Here is an 18656-nt window from a genome sequence, read left to right as displayed (position 1 = left end):
CGTGTCCCATAGAGCAGAGCGCAGAGCTGGTATGAAATGTAACGAAGGTTATCCTATAACCCTAGTTACATGCGTACTAGCGAGCGCTCTGCTCTCACTCACTGAGGACCAGGGACGTGCACAGGACTTTAGAGGGGCAGGTGCTCAAAGGCTGAAAGGGGCACTATGTGTGTGTTTTAACCGAGCGTGCGTAGCGCACAAGCCTGATTTTTAAGGGCCCTTTTCGGGCAGGGGGGCCCCCTTTTTATGCTTTTTGGGGGGTTTTGGTGATCAAATATTGAATATTGAACTATAATAATCAGTGCAGGAGCTCACTTATCCTTGAAAGACACTTTTATCACTGACTTAAAAGGCCCATACATCTCCATAAATGTTCAGGGGGGAGGGAATAAGTGCTTACCCTACAGACCCCAAGAAGTGCTGTATATTCTGTATTGTTTAATATAAATGCATTTTTTATTCCAATCCTGATTTGTATTTGAGATTCCCAAATCCCATCGGACTTGACTTCTTCGTGTCCCTCAGTGAGTGTAATACCAGCATTCAACTGTATGGGCCACAACGGTTTCTATCATCATCATCATCACCACCCACGCTATGCATCAAATATATAGGTCTGCGGAGAGGCACGCTGAAGAGGCCGTGCAAACTGCAATGGAATATGGGGCATCTCTCTCTCTTTACCTAATATTTTGATTCTATCCTGACATTTTCAGTTGGAAGGGCAGTCTATATGCGTAACGAAATTTTATTTTTATTATTTTTATTTATTTATTTTTTCAAAAAGGGCACTTTTTTATGAGGCTCAAAAAGGCAGGTGCTCAAGCACCCCTTGGGCTCTATGTGTGCACGTGCCTGCTGAGGACCCCTAATTGTCTTCCGAATAACGGGTCAAGACTCGGGAAGAGCGGAAGTATGGTCACACTCACACCCCTCGCTTAAATGCATGGGCGGAAGTGGGCGTGGCCGGACAAGTGTAGGTGCATTGTAGCGGAAACTTTCAGGTCACAATAGGTGACAAGGGAACATCCCATAGAGCAGAGCGCTCGCTAGTACTCATGTAACTAGGGTTATAGGATAACCTTTGTTATGTTCATACATCATGATGTATTTACAATGATCACTTTGACGAGACAAGACATGGCTTTCATTTGTATGTAATTGCTCGTTGCTGCCCTCGAGTGGTCACAAAATAATAATTACTTCGTAATTTTCTACTTTAGTAGAACTTTTGCTAATAATAATTGACAGGAAATAAACGTGGGCCCAAGGTGAAAATGTGCATATAATTATCCACAATTAGGCTGCTTGGCTCTATAAATGTTTTATTCTGCTGGATGATAGAGCCTTTCATTCTAGTGCTTTTACTGCAGAGGACAGATCACACAAGCCTCTGTCTCATTTATTCTACCACCTGACAATGTCATTGAATGATTTATTAGCTCCAGTCACAGACCCCCTGATTGGACTGTACCTGTTTAATGAGGCCATCATTAGCATAAACAGTTATTCACCACCCCCTCTTTGAGGTCATGAGCTGCTTTCCTTACAGGTTGATTGATGTTTTCTTTTTTCCTGCTTTTGAGGGAATTGTCAAAGGAGTTTGACTAAATGTCTGTGACACTGACAGTTTCAAGTGCTTAATTGGGGTGTTCTTTATCAAGTTACAGTTTCAAGTTTATTTATTAGTCATATGTATCATGTTAACACAAAAGGTCAATGGTACAATGAAATGTGTTGGATGAGAGAACAGGTCAGCTCAGCAATAAACGCCTCGCGAGCACCTTGTGGCTGCATAACGGTCCTTTACATAGGAAATTAATTGAAAGCAGCCACGCTGCTAGACTTGGCTGCTTTGGGTGAGAACAACCCATAGGATCACTAGATGCCTTAGATTAGAAGATACAATTTTAAATTAAGATAAAAAAATAAAAAATTGTATAAGTAAGATAATAGGTAAATAAAAATGTAATAACATATTAAGTAAAAAATATAATCTAGTATAATTTTTACTGACATTTACGGTTTCGAATTGCAGTAGGTGCTCTTTAAGAGCGTTTTTGAATGTGGGTAGGGATTCACATTGTTTTACGGCTGTGGGTAGGGCGTTCCACATTGTTGTGTTTAGTCCCTTGTTTGTGCCGAATCTGGGTTGCACATGATTTGTGGAACTCACTCTGGTGTTGTGGGAGTGGTATTCACTGACCTTTGGTACATATACAAGGTGTTAATACAATGTTTCCTTGTAGCATGATTATCCAGGATCCAGATGGATGTGATTAGGTCCAGAATTCCATACCTGTACTAGTTGAAGAGATGGAAAATGTTTCATTTAATTTCAAACCTTTATTTATACAGGTATAAATGTTGTTCCTGGTCTCTGACAGGAACAAGTTACAGGTTGAAAAAACTCTCAGCTCGGAACTAGGAAAAATCTGCATATGGCTCGCTGATAACAAACTATCATTACACATGGGCAAAACAGAGTCCATTCTCTTCGGTTCAAATAACAAACTCAGCAAGACCGACGGCTTCTCAGTTACAGTGGGTGACAATATTGTCACAAGGAAAGATGAAATTACCTACCTGGGTTCCATCCTAGAGGCAAATCTTTCCTGTGACAAAATGGCATCCAATGTAATAAAAAAAAAGTCAACCAACGAACTTGATTCTTGTACCGGATCTCCTCTCTGGTAAACAAGAATACCCTGAAGACTCTGGCAGGAGCACTCATTCAAGGGTACTACGACTATGCTTGCACCTCATGGTACCAAAGCACCTCAAAGGCGCTAAAAACAAAATTACAAACATCTCAAAACAAACTGGTCAGACTACTGCTTGACCTTACTCCTAGAACCCACCTCACCCCTGCCCACTTTGACAACCTAGGATGGCTTAGAGTAGACGACAGAGTACAGCAACTTGCAATGGGCCTGGTCTACAAGATACACTACACAACCAAGGTACCCATGTACATGTCAAAATACTTCCCAAAGGTCAGTGAATACCACAATCACAACACCAGAGGGAGCTCCACAAATCATGTTAAACCCAGATTTGGCTCAAACAAGGGACTAAACACGTTTCGCAATTATGCCACATCAATGTGGAACGCCCTACCCAAAGCTGTAAAGGAATGTGAATCACTATACCCACATTCAAAACCACTCTCAAAGAACACCTGGGGGAGACTGCAATTCGAAACTGGCCCCTGTAAATGTCCCAACCCAACCCCCTCCAATGGACAGTAAATGATGAAGTATGGTTTTGTCAATATTCCAATGTACAGTTTTGCTTGTACAGTTGTACAGTGTCCCCCACCCACCCCTCCTACCCAACCCCCCCCCCCCCCCACCCCACCCACCCAACCACCTCCAATGTACAGTCCCCCCCCCCCCCCACCCACCCAACCCCACCCAACCTACCCAACTTCCTCCAATGTACAGTTTCTACATCAAATGTATATACTCACTTTTCTGGACTCTTTTTGTATCACAAACAGTACTGTATTTGCAAATCTGGTACGTCATAAATGTATAGATGTAGCAGTACTGTCTATCTGTATGTCGTGTATGTCATATATGTTATGATGAATTGATGAATTGAAAATGGGGGACCCTGATGTAAACAAGACGAAAGTCTTTCTCTGGTCTGCATCCCCTTAACAATTGTATGTATTGAGCTGATCCACCAAACAAACATAACAAATACATAAAACAAGTTTAGTAACAAGAATGTTAAACCTATGATCAGAATAGCCACCCACTTCAATGACAGAGCTCTCATATTTGCGAATGCATAAACTATATCTTAAATTATGGCTATGTGTCTAATATGGACGTCGCTTATCAATTGACAAAGCTCTCATATTTGCGAATGCAACAGCGTTCACCCTGATGTAAACAAAACAAGTCATTGATAAGCGACAGCCATATTAGACACATAGCCATAATTTAAGATATAGTTTATGCATTCGCAAATATGAGAGCTCTGTCATTGAAGTGGGTGGTGGCAGCGTTAACAGCGTTCACCCTGATGTAAAGTAGCGATTTTTTATTGGTTACAGTCATAATCCAACATATGTGTAAAGAAACAACATATTCCAGTTAACGGTATATTTTTTTAATGATTCATTACGGTATAAATTAGGTTAACTGGAGCTGCGTATTGCTGGCTCTCATATTTGCGAATGCAACAGCGTTCACCCTGATGTAAACAAAACAAGTCATTGGAGCAATAATTTAAGATATAGTTTATGCATTCGCAAATATGAGAGCTCTGTCATTGAAGGCGCTTGTCGCGGCTCATGCGCATGCGCGGGCGACTGGCGGCGATAAGGGGGGCGTGCTAGCGTAGGGTCACGTGGGCTTAGTGGCCAATCAGAGGAACCCGGAAACCGAACAGCGTTGTAGAAGGCATAGACGCTCCCCGGCACTGCAGATTTACCCTACTCGGAGAACCACTGCTCTGGATTGTTTGTGCCTTTGCGGCTCCCGTACTTGCTTAATTTGTTACTTGTTTGTATCATTAGCTAGCTAGCTCGCCTCCAACCTCTTTGCTAGCACTTAGCAGTAGTTAACGAACATTATGGCTGAATATTCACGCGTAAAATCAACAAAGTTGGTATTGAAAGGTATGAACAAAGGGTAAGTAATATTGTAATCAGTGTATTTAACTGAAGCTCTACTTGACGTTACAGTAGTGTCCTTTCGCACCCCCTTGGCTAATGGCTACGTATTAGCATAGCTAGCATGGTAACGTTAGCCATGTGTGAAAAGTTCAGTTGTCTTATTTCTTTTCCTTTTGCCAGCAAGACCTTTTCACTTGTACAATGGTGATGTTTAGGCTGCTCATGCAACCTCCAGGCAACTCTAGGTATAGGTTATTGACATAACGCCACTGTTTGTATCTTTTGACAGGAAAAAGAAACACAAACATAAGAAGAAGAAGAAAGACGACGAGGAGGAAAAACCTGATGTTATTGGTATGTATTATATAGCCTAAAAACGTAATTCCTTGCTAGATGTCCAGTTAATAAATCAGCTATATTTAATAACACCCATGAGCATTAGCAGGACAGTGTCTTGTACAAATGGATTACTGGAGAAGTTAAACGATGACCTAGTAAGTCGAGAAGCATTTCATTGACCAGAGGGAAGATGGTAGGGAGAAAGTTTTACGTAGATGAGGAGGAAATTCCATCTATAATGGTGTAAAGTTTGGGTAGGTGTTATAATGAGGAGTTGAATGATGGTGAACAGATGGCGCAAAATACGTTGTAGAGGGGATAGGAGGGATAGAGAAGTCACGGCTTCCAGGCAACTTGAAGTTATGGTGTTTGCAGTTTGGTTTATTCCCTAAATTGATGTGGCCATTGTCAATATATGAAGTACCAATATCAAAGGTAGAAAGGCTTGAGAGATTGGTTAATTCTTACATTGGATTCATGTTTAAATTCATACACTGGCTGGAGTTCCTGTGTATTAGTAGTGTGCCGTTGTATGGGAAAGGCATTCTCCAGCTACCAGTAACAAGTCTAACAGAGGAGTTTAAGTGTGTGAAGGTGAGAACAGAGTTGTTGCTATCAGAGAGCAAATATACAGTAATTAGTACTAATTTGGTCCCAAATCCAACTAGAGGGAGGAAATGGAACCCAAGACAGGCAGTACAGGAAGCAGAGGCAGCTCTTGGGCATACATATATTGCAGGTTATGTGCAACAAGGTGGGTAGATGGGGACCTGTCTCGTCCACTGTGTTCAGAGACAGCAACGTTGAGGCATATTATGTCGGGCTGTAAGACTAGTCTTTCTCAAGGACGGTATACATGGAGACATAACCAAGTTTTTAAGAGCTTAGCGGCAGGAATTGAAAGTAGAAGAGTACAGGTGAATTCAGGATGTAATCGGATGGAGGATGCAGCCATTAAATTTGTCCGTGAGGGAGAGAAATGTAGAGGAGGTAGGTTTTTAGGCAGACATGAGTCAGGCCACCTAAATGGAGCTACTGATTGGGAAATGCAGGTAGATTTAGGAGGAAAACTGGTTGTTCCACCAGAAATAGTTGGCACTAACTTGAGGCCTGACCTAGTATTATGGTCTCGTAGTCGGCGGTTAGTTTATTTTATAGAATTGACTGTGCCTTGGGAGGATTCAGTGGAGGAGGCGTATGAAAGAAAAAAGCTTAGATATGCAGACTTTGCAGCAGGAACTGAATAGTGAGGATGGAAAGCTAAGGTTTGTCCAGTGGAAGTAGGATGCAGAGGATTTATAGCACGATCGGCTTTATCATTATTGGGAGAGTTGGGGATTCATGGGCGGAGTTTGAGGAGAAATAATGTCAGCTGGGGGCCAAAGTAAACAAAGGGTAACAGTATTCTTGTCTGTTTCTGTTTCAGGCGTGATATTGGTATTAGTAATTGTTCTATTGTTGACATAGGATAACATAGGGAGGTATAGCGTGTGGATATCATGGAAAAGTGGAAACTAGCATGGAGGGAGGTGGTTCTGGGAACTGCTGAGTCTTCCAGAGGTATTGTGGGCCTGACTTGATGAAACACAAGTGAAGGGAGGTGCCCACTTGATAACCCTGGTGATATGCTGGCTCTCGCTGCCTAGCTATGGACATGTTGGATTGTGGTGGCCATTGGGGGCCATGTGGTAGGGTATGTAACATTGGCATTGTCAACACCTGGGCCCAGTAGTTCAAAACGTTTCATCTCAATCGGATCCGATAAGCTTTTGAAGTCCCATTTTTTGTGATCCAGGATCAGACGACTCGGACAGATTTTGTCCCGGTATTTCAAAGCAATTCAGGATAGGATCACCCAGACTTTTCAAGATGACTAGATCCTGAATATCAGTGCTTTAATCCTACCGATCTCCCATCTAGTGGATATGAAAAATAATACTAAAGAAGACGAGACCACATTGCAGCCCTATTCCACATGCAAGGTAGCAGTTTTACTGGTGAGAGAGACTCAACACAACACAATACTGTTAGGAGCCTGGGAGTGAGACATTCTTTTAACTAAAGTTAGAGGATTGTCAAAATCCTCTAAGTTAGGCTGCCTGTCGGATTATAAATGCTATTTTACGGGCAAATATAGCATGCTTTTATGAAGGTAAAACTTTGCAGTTACCATTCCTTGATCTACTGAGCCACAACAGCAGCTTTGTATAGCAATTAACTGTATATACAGAGGTGCATAGAAGAGCCATCGACAATCTCCGAAAATAAGCACCCACTCTAAAGATCAAATCTACCTCTTGATGTGTTACATTGTTTTATCACTCACCAAATTCTAAATGAAAACGGAACCCAAAACTCTTAATTTAAACTCAATAGTCCCAACAACTTGATTCAGTTTAAAAAATAGACAATAATAAAAAGCAGTAGAATAGAATAGACATGAAGTGCAGACATATAAAATAGTGTGCAATAAAATAGTTCTGGATTACTGTTTAGTTTAAAGTCGTCTTTATCTTCTCTGTTTGGCATCCACAGTTTAAAACCTGCTGACAGTCTTCCCTTAATGATCATTTCCCCTCTTCAGGTGGTTGGTGGTGTGTTGCCAGCTTTGGAGAAATCACTGGAACGGTTGCTCTAGAGATGCAGGACAACTCCTACATCCATGCCCTGGATAGTGGCCTCTTCACAGTTGGACCTCCGCACAACGGTGAGGGGACATAATTAATGATTTTTAGACATTCATTATGGACGCAGAGTGCAATTTTATATGTTTGCACAGCAGCTTTATTATCTAACTATAAAGGAAGGAATCTCTTGTCTGCGTGCATGTCTGTCTTCTATCTTCTATCATGAGAACTGCTTCAGATTGGCTTCATGCTCTGCAGGTGAGGACCCAGGGGAGTGCAGTGTTGCATAATGTTGCCATTTGGCCAGATGATGGCGCTATAACAACAAACGTTGCACATTATCACAAGCAGAAACGCAACAATTCAGATAGTGCTACCAGAGCTCATTCAAAACAAACCACTTTGAAATGGTGATGCTAAAATTAGACATATTCTCATAATCCATACGCCAAGGGAAGAAGATTAAAGAAGATTATCACTTGTTATAGTCCTAGAGGACTATGTAAAATGTCTTTTTTTTCTAATACAGATTTTATTTTTTAAATGCCAGTAAGCACAGCGTGCAACTGATCAAGATTTGTCTTGGACCAGAAAATCCTGCATTATGGTCTGAACAAAATGAGGCTGGTAATTTTGTGAGTTAATGGATTCTAATAGACAATGGAAGAAACCTCAAGGTGTCCAAGGGGAGAAGGGACAGGTAGAGCTGTATTGGATGTCATGTTCCACCGGTGTGGTTAGTCTGGTAAAGTGGAAGGCATACTTTAGTGTCCATCCATTAGTGTGGATGAAAAAATTTAAAGTATGTGATAATTGCTTCTTCTGGCGTCGGCCAACTAACCCCTATCCTGGAGTTTTAAGCTAGGCTAGTTGCTACCCATTCGCTTCCATTCATTTACATTTACATTTAGTAATTTAGCTGACGCTTTTATCCAAAGCGACTTACAGTTCTGTACGACAAGTCATCAGGAAGGGTACAACTCTATTAGCTGAGTAACAATGTTCATCAAAGTGTTGACTGCTACAGTGTAGGTTAGTTTATTAGGACAAGTGCATGGCAATAAGGTTAGTTAGGGTTAGACTTTAAAAAGAAAAACAAATTTATATTTCAGATAATGGTTGAAGAAGTGAGTCTTTAGTCGACAGCGAAAGATTGGACGGGTTTCGGCTGTCCTAACTGGAGTGGGTAGTTCATTCCACCATTGTGGGGCAAGGACTGAGAATAGGCGGCTTCTCCTTGATGACCCTCCCAGAGCTCGGATAGGAGTGGGTCTGAGACGGCCAGAAGATGCAGAGCGTAGGGGTCTTGAGGGTGTGTAGTTAGAGACCATTGACCGGAGGTAGGCGGGAGCGGTTCCCTTTGCCGCACGGTATGCCAGGTTGAGGGCCTTAAAGCGGATTCGTGCAGCAATGGGGAGCCAGTGCAGGTCCCTAAGAAGTGGGGTGACATGGGCCGACTTCAGTAGGTTTGAGATCAGGCGGGCCGCTGCGTTCTGAATGAGTTGAAGAGGCTTGGTGGCAGTGGCCAGGAGGCCAGCAAGCAGTGCGTTGCAGTAGTCGAGGCAGGAGATGACGAGGAGTTGGGTGGCTTCTTTTGTCAGGAAGGGGCGGATCCTTCTGATGTTGCTCTTGTCGCTGCGATCTGAGCAGAGAAGTTCAACTGGTCGTCGAGGACAACACCAAGGTTCTTGGCGTTCGGGGACGCGGTCACAGCTGCATTCTCGACTGTGATGGAAAGGTCGGTCAGGGGGGAGGATTTGGCTGGCAGGTGGAGCAATTCTGTTTAGCTTAGGTTCAGTTTGAGGTGGTTGGTCACTTGGTCGTCATCCAGGCGGAGATGTTGGACAGACAGGCCGAGATCCGCTTAGAGACGTGGATATCTGAGGGAGGGAAGGAAGGAGAGGAAGAGTTGAGTATCATCGGCATAACAATGATACGAGAAGGCATGAGACGTGATAATGTTACCCAGTGATTTAGTGTAGAGGGAGAAGAGAAGGGGTCCTAGGACCACTTGGTAGGAGTGGTCAGCCACTACCATTCCTGCTAGGGCTGCGAGGAAGATCTGATGGTTGACTGTGTCGAAGGCTGCAGATAGATCTAGGAGAATCAGGACAAAGCCTTTCGTTTTTGCTAAGTGAAGTGCCTCTGTGACCGCAATGAGGGCTGTTTCTGTGGAGTGGCCAGTCCGGAAGCCTGACTGATTAGGAGGTCATTCTGTAAGAGATAAGCAGTAAGTTGGTTGGATACAGCACGTTCAAGTGTTTTAGAAAGGAAGGAGAGAAGAGAGACAGGACGAAGGAGAGAAGAGAGACAGGACGATAGTTGCCTATGACGGTGGGGTTCAGGGTTGGTTTTTTTATGAGCGGTGTGACTCTGGCTTGTTTTAGGGAGTGTAGGGCTGGGCGATATGACGATATTATATAAATATCGGGTACAGTTCATTAACGATACACTTTTTTAACGTATCGTGGATATCGTGATGTTTTGCCCAAGAGGATTGTGTCGCGTCAATCTGGTCCACCCCGTTCAAACTTTTGAACAACGCCGCTCCCACACACACACTACTGCATCAAAGTTAGTTAGTACTTATGATTAACAAAGGCATTCGTTTTGTGGCATCAACATTATATAGTTACACGTTATATAGTTACACATCAGCGTATTTACCCAAACATAGCAACGTCCGATGACGACATAGATAGCAAGCGTTACTGTTCATATCTCAGTCCGTGCCGAGTTGTGCGTGCCCATTCTGCGGTCTGTTAATAAAGTTTTCAATCAGACAGATGTATGGAAAGGCTTTTATTATAACATTTGTTGCAGTAAAATCATTATGCCTCGTTGTCATGCTGCGGTGCGCTAGTAATCACTCGTCGGCTGCGGTGAGCTGTTGTTGTTGTCGTTGAGCTGAGCTCTCGTTAAAATCAAGGAGGGCATTCAGGAAGTAAAAAAAGAATAGCGCTGCTTGCCGATTGGTGCTAAGAACAGCAGGGCGGGTACAAGCGAATGATTGATGAATGAAAACGTTATTAACGATTGCAGAATGGGTACAATACAGTACAGCTCAATACAACAACAGTGGACTGGAGGATGAAGACCAGAAAAAGACTTTCGGCTTTTTTACATAAGGGTCCTCCATTTTCAATTCATCAAAACATTTAGAGACATACAAATATACAGTAGTTTCATAAAAATGCTAAAATCCTATTGATTGATTTAAAACTTTATTAACATATTGCAGAATGGGTACAGTACAGCTCAATACATACAATTGTTAAGGGGATGCAGACCAGCGAAAGACTTTCGTCTTGTTTACATCAGGGTCCCCCATTTTCAATTCATCATATTTCATATCTAAATCATATAATATCTCATTGCTAAATATATGCAATATATAATCTAATAATCCAATAATCTAAATCTAATATATAATATAAAAATGCTAAATGCATGGGTATTTTATTTTGTCTTTAATGTTAGCTTGCAAACTCAAATACTGTCTTGGTAAGCCTCATAATGAATTGTTTGGGGAAAAAAAGAAAAACATCGTGATGCGTATCGTGTATCGCCGAAAGGTCAGAAAATATCGTGATATCATATTTAGGCCATATCGCCCAGCCACCCCCGAGTTGAGTGAGGAGTTGATGGTTGCAGTTAGGAATGGGAGGATGTCCGGTGCTATGGTCTGGAGGAGTGGGGAGGGTAGCTGGTCCAGCTGGCATGTAGTCGGGACGGTTCAACGTTACCAGTGTCAGGGTCTCTGCTTCTGTAATGGGAGAGAAAGATGACAGAGTGAAGGATGAGGTTCTCAATTCAGTATTTGGAATGGGTTGGGAGAAGGAGCTGCGGATGTTCTCCACTTTTTCCTCAAAGAAGATCGCAAAGTCTTCGGCAGAGAAAGATGAGGGAGGAGGGGGGGGTGAGGACGGAGGACATGGTAGCATGCCATGCAGTTTGCGAGGTTCTTGGCAGAGGCCTCGATCCTATGGTGAAAGAAAGAAGCTTTGGCATTAGTAATGGTTTTGGAGAATGTTAACACAAGGTTGTGATCAGGGCTGTACACTGCAACGAGATGATCGCAAATTGCCCCTTAACACTTTCAGTGCCACCAGGGGGCGCACGACTTAGTGCTTGAATGCCACCATCGGCGCCAATGTTAACGTTAATATCGCCTAATCTATGTTTTAAATTATGGCTATGTGTCTAATCTGCCCGTCGCTTATCAAAGAATTATTTTCCAGTCAGTGTTGTCAAGGCAGATTGGTTTTTAATCGCTTCATTTCCGTTTGAGAGCATTTTGAAAAGCGCCCGTTTTCAGGTGAAAAACAGCCCATTCTGTGATAATCTCCTTTTACTGGAATATTCCAGAACGTTGATATTTGTCGGCCTATTTATGAATCGTTTTCAAATAAACGCTAGATGATCAATAGTATACGTGTGCGCACGCACGTTCGAGGCGCGCACTGATAATAGCCGTTTTCATTTCCTCATGGATTTTACAGTGAAACCGATAGAGCACATATCAGAAAAAAGCTTATATCTCCTCGAAAACGAGTCTGATTATCCTAACACTGATAACATAGATTCCTTACCTGACATCAGATGGTATCCAAATGGTATATTCCAATTCCTGATCACCATTCGAAAAAATCCACAAGTGTATAGATCTAACTCATTAGAACTCATGATCAGCAGGGCTCAGAGGATCCAGAATGAACTCTGGTAACCCCGGCTGCATCAGTGGACTGGAAAATGTGGACTGGAGTATTTTTTTCCCCCCATCCATTTTCATTGAGTCCATTCCATTTACCATCTGGGAGACGATAGGGGGCGCTTTTTTCACATCTGATCGCCGGCGGCCCTTGGGTAGGCTAGGGTAGGCTCGCGTGAGGCAATATGATTTCAGATTGCAAAAAAAAAAAAAAAAAATCCGAGAAATCTCGTGAGTGGCTTTCAACGTAACTATCGTAAACCCGAGATTAGCCGTGAGTGGCAGTCAAAGTGTTAATTTGGCCAGTGCGAGTGGAAAATAATATTTGGGGGCAACCTTACGAGTAGTGATTTCAACCCTTTATTCGCATTTCACTCCTAAATTAATCCATACAAATTGGATAATTTTTTTTTAAAAACATTAGCCTACAACCAGGGCTGTACAGTGCGACATAATGTCACGCCGGTGCTATGTCGGCGACGAATGAACTTACTGCGATAGCCTGTGTGGAAAAAAAGATTTGCGTGTGGAGTGAATCTGGGCCACGCAACTTGGTAGTTGTAGTCTATCGTGCGATTAAATACCATGTCCCGCCTGCGTAGCGTCCATACATCCAACACCAAATCCCATAGTTCCTAGCGAACAATCTAAACGAAACTGAATGTTGCATCGTCAAAGAAGAACTTCCTTTCAATAAGTTTAAGCCGCTAATTTTGCTCTGCAAGAACAACGGAGCAGATATCAGTCCATCTTATGACAACCACGTCCGATGTGGAGAGATGATAAGAGACCATAGCCGATTAAATTAAGTCTGATCTGGCAGTGATGATTACAATGACGGGGACACGGACACTTGTAACATTCAGCCATGTATTAGGTGAGTGGCCCACAGGACGTTTTTCAATACTTAAATACGGTCTACTTAAATTTCCCTCCCGGGATCAATAAAGTATCAACCTATCTATCTAATAATGAGACAATATGCAAGTAAGATAATACTAATAATTGTCATGGTTCCCCGTATGAAAGTGGCTTGCAACTTACTGCTGGTAAAATCACTGTTTATTTCTCGTTCTGCATAGTATTACATTCCTCTTCTATAAACAATCAAAGTCCCACCGTAAGAGCCTCATACGGGTCAATTTAACCTTTTTGATTAGTCTTTCCTTCAAGCTAAGTTGAACTGAACATTTCACTGTCAAAAGCGCAAATGTAAACAAGGTTGCATCGCAACACTGTTTTCAAAATAAAGGTCACATGATATACAAAATTACAAATACCGTAGTAGGCCTCTCAATTCTCATAAAAAAAAGTCCCGGATATACATAAACATGGCATAGTCAGATCTCTATAAACGGCCCAACACATTGATCACTTTAGGCACACCAGTAACATCACAAATATGAAGAGGGTAATTACCCATACAAATAATAAACCTTTCATGGGGTTATTTACAATAATAATTTCATTTTATTTATAAAGCACTTTTCATTGTGAAACAAAGGTATGCAGAGTTTCTTGTTGTCCTGATTAATGCAATGGTGTGTGTGTGTGTTGTGGTGATCTCATTCAAGGAGCACTACACAAGCGCGCGCACACACACACAGTTTGTTGTTTTTGTTCTATTAGTGATTTACACACTTTCTCAGTTGGTTCATTATAAAAGATACAAACCTGAAAACAAACGCACTTAAATGTTAAATAAAAGGACCACAGTAATGAGGCAGGAGGAACATATTTTTTTTGCACTATAATGGTAAAATAGTTATTTTAAAATGTGCCCCTAAAAAATATTCTTTGCCCCTAAATTTCTCATTTAGGGGCAAGTGTGCCCCTAGTGAAAAAGCTTAGCGTACAGCCCTGGGTTGTGATATGTGTTGATGTCAGCATGTGTCGTGCTAAGCTAGGCTAGCTTTTCTACTGAACGCACGGAGAGAAAAGGAGTATCTATCTTCCTTGTCTGACTCTGGAGAAGACGGTAAGCGAAGGCGGACACTATATAGATTTGCTGCTGGCGCTCTACTATATTTGCTGCTGCTCTTCCGACTCTTCTGATTTTGCACATTACTCATTACACACTTACTTTTTTTTGGAACTGTACATAGCCATCTTTGTTATTTAAAATGTATATAGTACACTTTTAGAACTGTATAACTGTATAGTAATCTTTATTTTAGTCATCTTATTTTATTCTATGCTAAATTTATTGTATTTTTATCTTATTTTATTATTAAGAATATCTTATTACTAAGATAGAAGCTGCTATGGTCGAGGGACCACAATAAATAGAATTTCACTGTTCTTGCTGTAAAGTACTGAAATAAGTGACGATAAAGGAATCTAATTTGAAATCACATTCTAGTTCAATCCTTGGAACTTCTAGGCCTATACCGTTCCAGAATCTATTAGGGACTCATTTCTGCACTGCTCGCTGGGGTAATGTATTGTAGTAGAAGCTGAAATGGCTCCCTGAACACAACAGCTGTTAATCTATTCCCTGGCTCTTCAAGCATGTTATTGAATATTATGGGGATGAATCCCCTGCTCAGGAGCGTATACAGAGGTAGACAATGGGACCATTTACCTGGAGGAAAACTGCAGAGCAGGATTATAATGCAAACACAGCATCGTACCAAACGGGGAGCTCTGTGCACTGTGTTGCTTTAACTTTTTTCTCGTTCCTTTCTTTTCTTTTTTTTCTCTTTCCCATATACATAACATATAGACACATAAAAACGTGTAAAAGTGGTGTGATATCATGTTAACCTATACAGTTGCACAGGTAAGATGTGACATTACTTTAAGCTATATTGTTGTAAAGCTAAGATGTGACATTACTTTAACCTATACAATTGCACAGGTAAGATGTGACATTAATTTAACCTATATAGTTGTACAGGTAAGATGTGACATTACTTTAACCTATATAGTTGTACAGGTAAGATGTGACATTACTTTAACCTATATAGTTGTACAGGTAAGATGTGACATCAGTTTAACCTATATAGTTGTACAGGTACAATGTTTCAAGTTCAAGTTTCAAGTTTCTTTAATAGTTGTCATACAGAAGTACAGAATACTTTTGTACAAAATGCTTCTTACTGTTGCGCTCCAGAGACTGTGCAAGACAAGATAAGTATGAAATAAAAACATAGTAAAATTAGAAGTAAAAAAAAGAGGTCACAGTGTTCAGTTTAGACATATGTACAATGTTCGATGCAGAATAGACGTAGTTACCATACAATACTGTGCAGTGTACTAATATACAATACTATACAGTGCAAGGCAGAAATGGAGAAATGGTAAAGATGTGACATTACTTTAGTTCAAGTTCAAGTTTCTTTAATAGTTGTCATACAGAAGTACAGAATACTTTTATACAAAATGCTTCTTACTGTTTCGCTCCAGAGACTGTGTTAGACAAGATAAGTATGAAATACAATAGTATAGCATGTAAAATAGAAGTAAAAATAGAGGTCACAGTGTTCAGTATAGACATATGTACAATGTTCGATGCAGAATAGAACTAACTGAGTTACCATACAATATACAATATACTATGCAATGTACTAATATACAATACTATATAGTGCAGAGCAGAAATGGGATGAGGTACAATTTAGGTACAATTTACAGTAAGGTGTACGAGTTGTAGTGCAAATCCTTTACCAATAAATATAAAGTGTAAAGTGTGTTTAGGTGTTCTAAAGTGTGTAAAGTGGGTGCTGCAGTGAGTTGTTTGTTTAAAGTGAGTGTGTGCGTGTGGATGTGTGTGCATTTGATGGTTGTTGCATAGTGTTTATTGTTCGTTGAGCAGCCTGATGGCCTGGGGATAGAAGCTTCTTCTGAGTCTTTCTGTGCTCGCCTTAAGACTCCGGTATCGCTTGCTTTAACCTATATAGTTGTACAGGTACGATGCAGACATTACTTTAACCTATATAGTTGTAGAGGTAAGATGCAGACAGGAGAACAGTTGTTTTCAGTCTCGACACCGAGAGGAAGAGAGAGGAAGAGGTGATCACAAATGGCTAATTCAACACCATGCTGGCCGACGTGGTGGAGAAATTGTTCGCTCTTTCCTGCTGGTGTGACTCACCCTCAAATGCAGAATGGTTGATTGACTGAAGCGCATGGCAAAATCGGTTTTCACACACTTCTGCCTTTTTAGGTTGAGAGATGCTCATTGAAATAGGCTGCCATAGAAACAGACACCACTCACAATTCATTCAGCTCACATTTGAAGAGGAACCATATAAAAAAAAAACTCTTGGTGATTGAAACATCCCAATTCCCTTTTGTGGGTCCTTGCCCTCTGCATGCACATAAGCTGGTTTCTAGGAGATGAAAGAGGAATACGCTTTGCATTATAAGAAAGAGAGATTTATTTCCTTTCAGGGGATTGTCTGTACAGGCACCGTTCTGTGGATAATTTAGCCGCTTAGAAGGAAGAAAGAGTCTTCCTGTTGAACTGCTGGGTCAGAGAGAACTTAAAACAACTCAAAGGTTCACCAGAGGCAGTTATATTTCACCTCTGTTTTATTAACCTGTTCACAGGGGTGTAAAGTACTTGAGTAATTGTACTTCGTTACAATACTTAAGTACTGTCTTTGGGATTTGTACTTTACTCCAGTATTATTAGGTTTGTATACTTGTACTTTTACTATACTTGTACTTTTACTCAATTACATTTCAGAGAAAAAAAACATACTTTTTACTCCTTAAATTTTAAATGCAGACCTACAAAGTACAAATCTCGCAGGTCCAACCATTTTAATTAGTATATTTGTTTCTCTGGCCGAACTAACGTTAACGTTATTAATCCTGCGGCCACACTTTATTTTAAATCAGCCAATCAAATCCCCATCAATGGAAAATTAACCCGCCCATACCCATGCTGATTGGTCCTTGTGCAAGACTAGAAAGCAGGGGATCTTTGATTAAACACCTGCAGAACACCATCAGAAGAATACAGTCAGAATTTTTTTTTTACTTTTACTTGAGTACATTTAAAAGTAGAAACTTTTTGACTTTACTCAAGTGTGTTTTTAGCCAGATACTCTGACTTTTACTTGAGTACGATTTTGAGACGGTACCCATACTTTCGTATAATTTCTGGGTACTTTTTACACCCCTGCCTGTTCATAACGTACGTCTTCCTGTTTCTGGTCTCCCTGGACAAGACGATATATGGTGCACAAGAAACCAGACCAAGATTTATTTTTTCACCAAAAAGGACCCTGTCCCAGAATCCAGCGTTGCTATATTATGATAAAGTCAGACCTGACCTTAGAATAAAGCATTGAGACAAAGAGTACAAAGTCTGCTTTCTAGATCTCACGGCTTTAAAGGAACACACTTTAAAACAGTGTAAAACTGAACACTTTATTATGCCCATAATCACATATACCAAAACTACAGTCTGTTGCACATATTCAGTACATATTCAATTGGTTTCGAGATTTATTCAGCGTTGGAATGTGTGATGTCATTATTATGTCACATATTCCAGTAAGTATTAAATACAGCTCACTGAAATGACTAAACTAAATAAATCAAGGCCTTTTGTATATGGCTTTCTACGAGCTGTTAATCACTCACTATGGTCCCGATACCTTTGCCTCATTTCACTGAGCTATATTTGATACTTACTGGAATACGTGACGTCACACATTCCTACTTCATCACTCGATAACTCTCAAACCAAATTAATTTGCACAAGACTGTTTGTAGTTTTGTGATATGTGTGTGTGCTGTGTGGGATTACGGGCAGAATAAATCTGCTTTAGTGTCCCTCCAGCCACTACAGCTTCCACGGTGGGTGTGTTTCTGTCGCACCGCAGAAACCATAGCCTGAGGTCACGGGTTATTATTCATTATCAGAACATATTAGTAAAACATGAGGCCGCGTCTCCAAGATAAATCTGCGGAGAGAAAACTGCATATTTTTTGTGCTTCAAAACGACACGTCGCTGTGTTAAAATGACCATAATACATCAAATACTAAAAGCATTTGCACAGACAGCTGATCAGTTGCTGGCAGGGCCGTGCAGAGACCTTTAGAGGGGCAGGTGCTCAAATGTAAAAAAGGCATGCATCAATATGTTAGAACACCAACAACAGTGTAACGTAACCAGCCAAACCATAGCATTAGCAACCAATATTCAGAGAATGTAACACGGAATCTTACAACAAACTGCATCATACTATATGATTATGCCTTAGAATAGTTTGGGATTCATTAATGTATTATAGATTTCTATTGGCTAATGGGCCCGTCATTCCAAGAGGGAGGGCGACGCAACATAACAGAAAACCACGCACCTCAGACAGACAGACAGGCATTCAAATA

At 41.0% G+C, this 18656-nt stretch overlaps 1 protein-coding gene across 1 annotated transcript in view; it reads left to right on the top strand.

Annotated features, from left to right (window-relative positions):
- The first annotated feature begins 4509 nt into the window (after positions 1–4509).
- Positions 4510–18656, top strand: part of frg1 (FSHD region gene 1) — a 51797-nt gene continuing 37650 nt past the window's right edge. Inside the window, exons 1-3 of the mRNA XM_084317998.1 lie at positions 4510–4646; positions 4920–4984; positions 7554–7676. Of these exons, the coding sequence (XP_084174124.1) occupies positions 4588–4646; positions 4920–4984; positions 7554–7676 (247 nt within the window). The 5' untranslated portion in view covers positions 4510–4587. The remainder of the gene's footprint in view (positions 4647–4919; positions 4985–7553; positions 7677–18656) is intronic.

The sequence above is a fragment of the Notolepis coatsorum genome (genome assembly GCF_963971535.1).
Source record: "Notolepis coatsorum genome assembly, chromosome: 7".
In the NCBI taxonomy this organism is placed as follows: Eukaryota; Metazoa; Chordata; class Actinopteri; order Aulopiformes; family Paralepididae; genus Notolepis; species Notolepis coatsorum.
The sequence above is the reverse complement of the archived record's forward strand: the minus strand, read 5'-3'. Positions and strand labels throughout refer to the sequence as shown.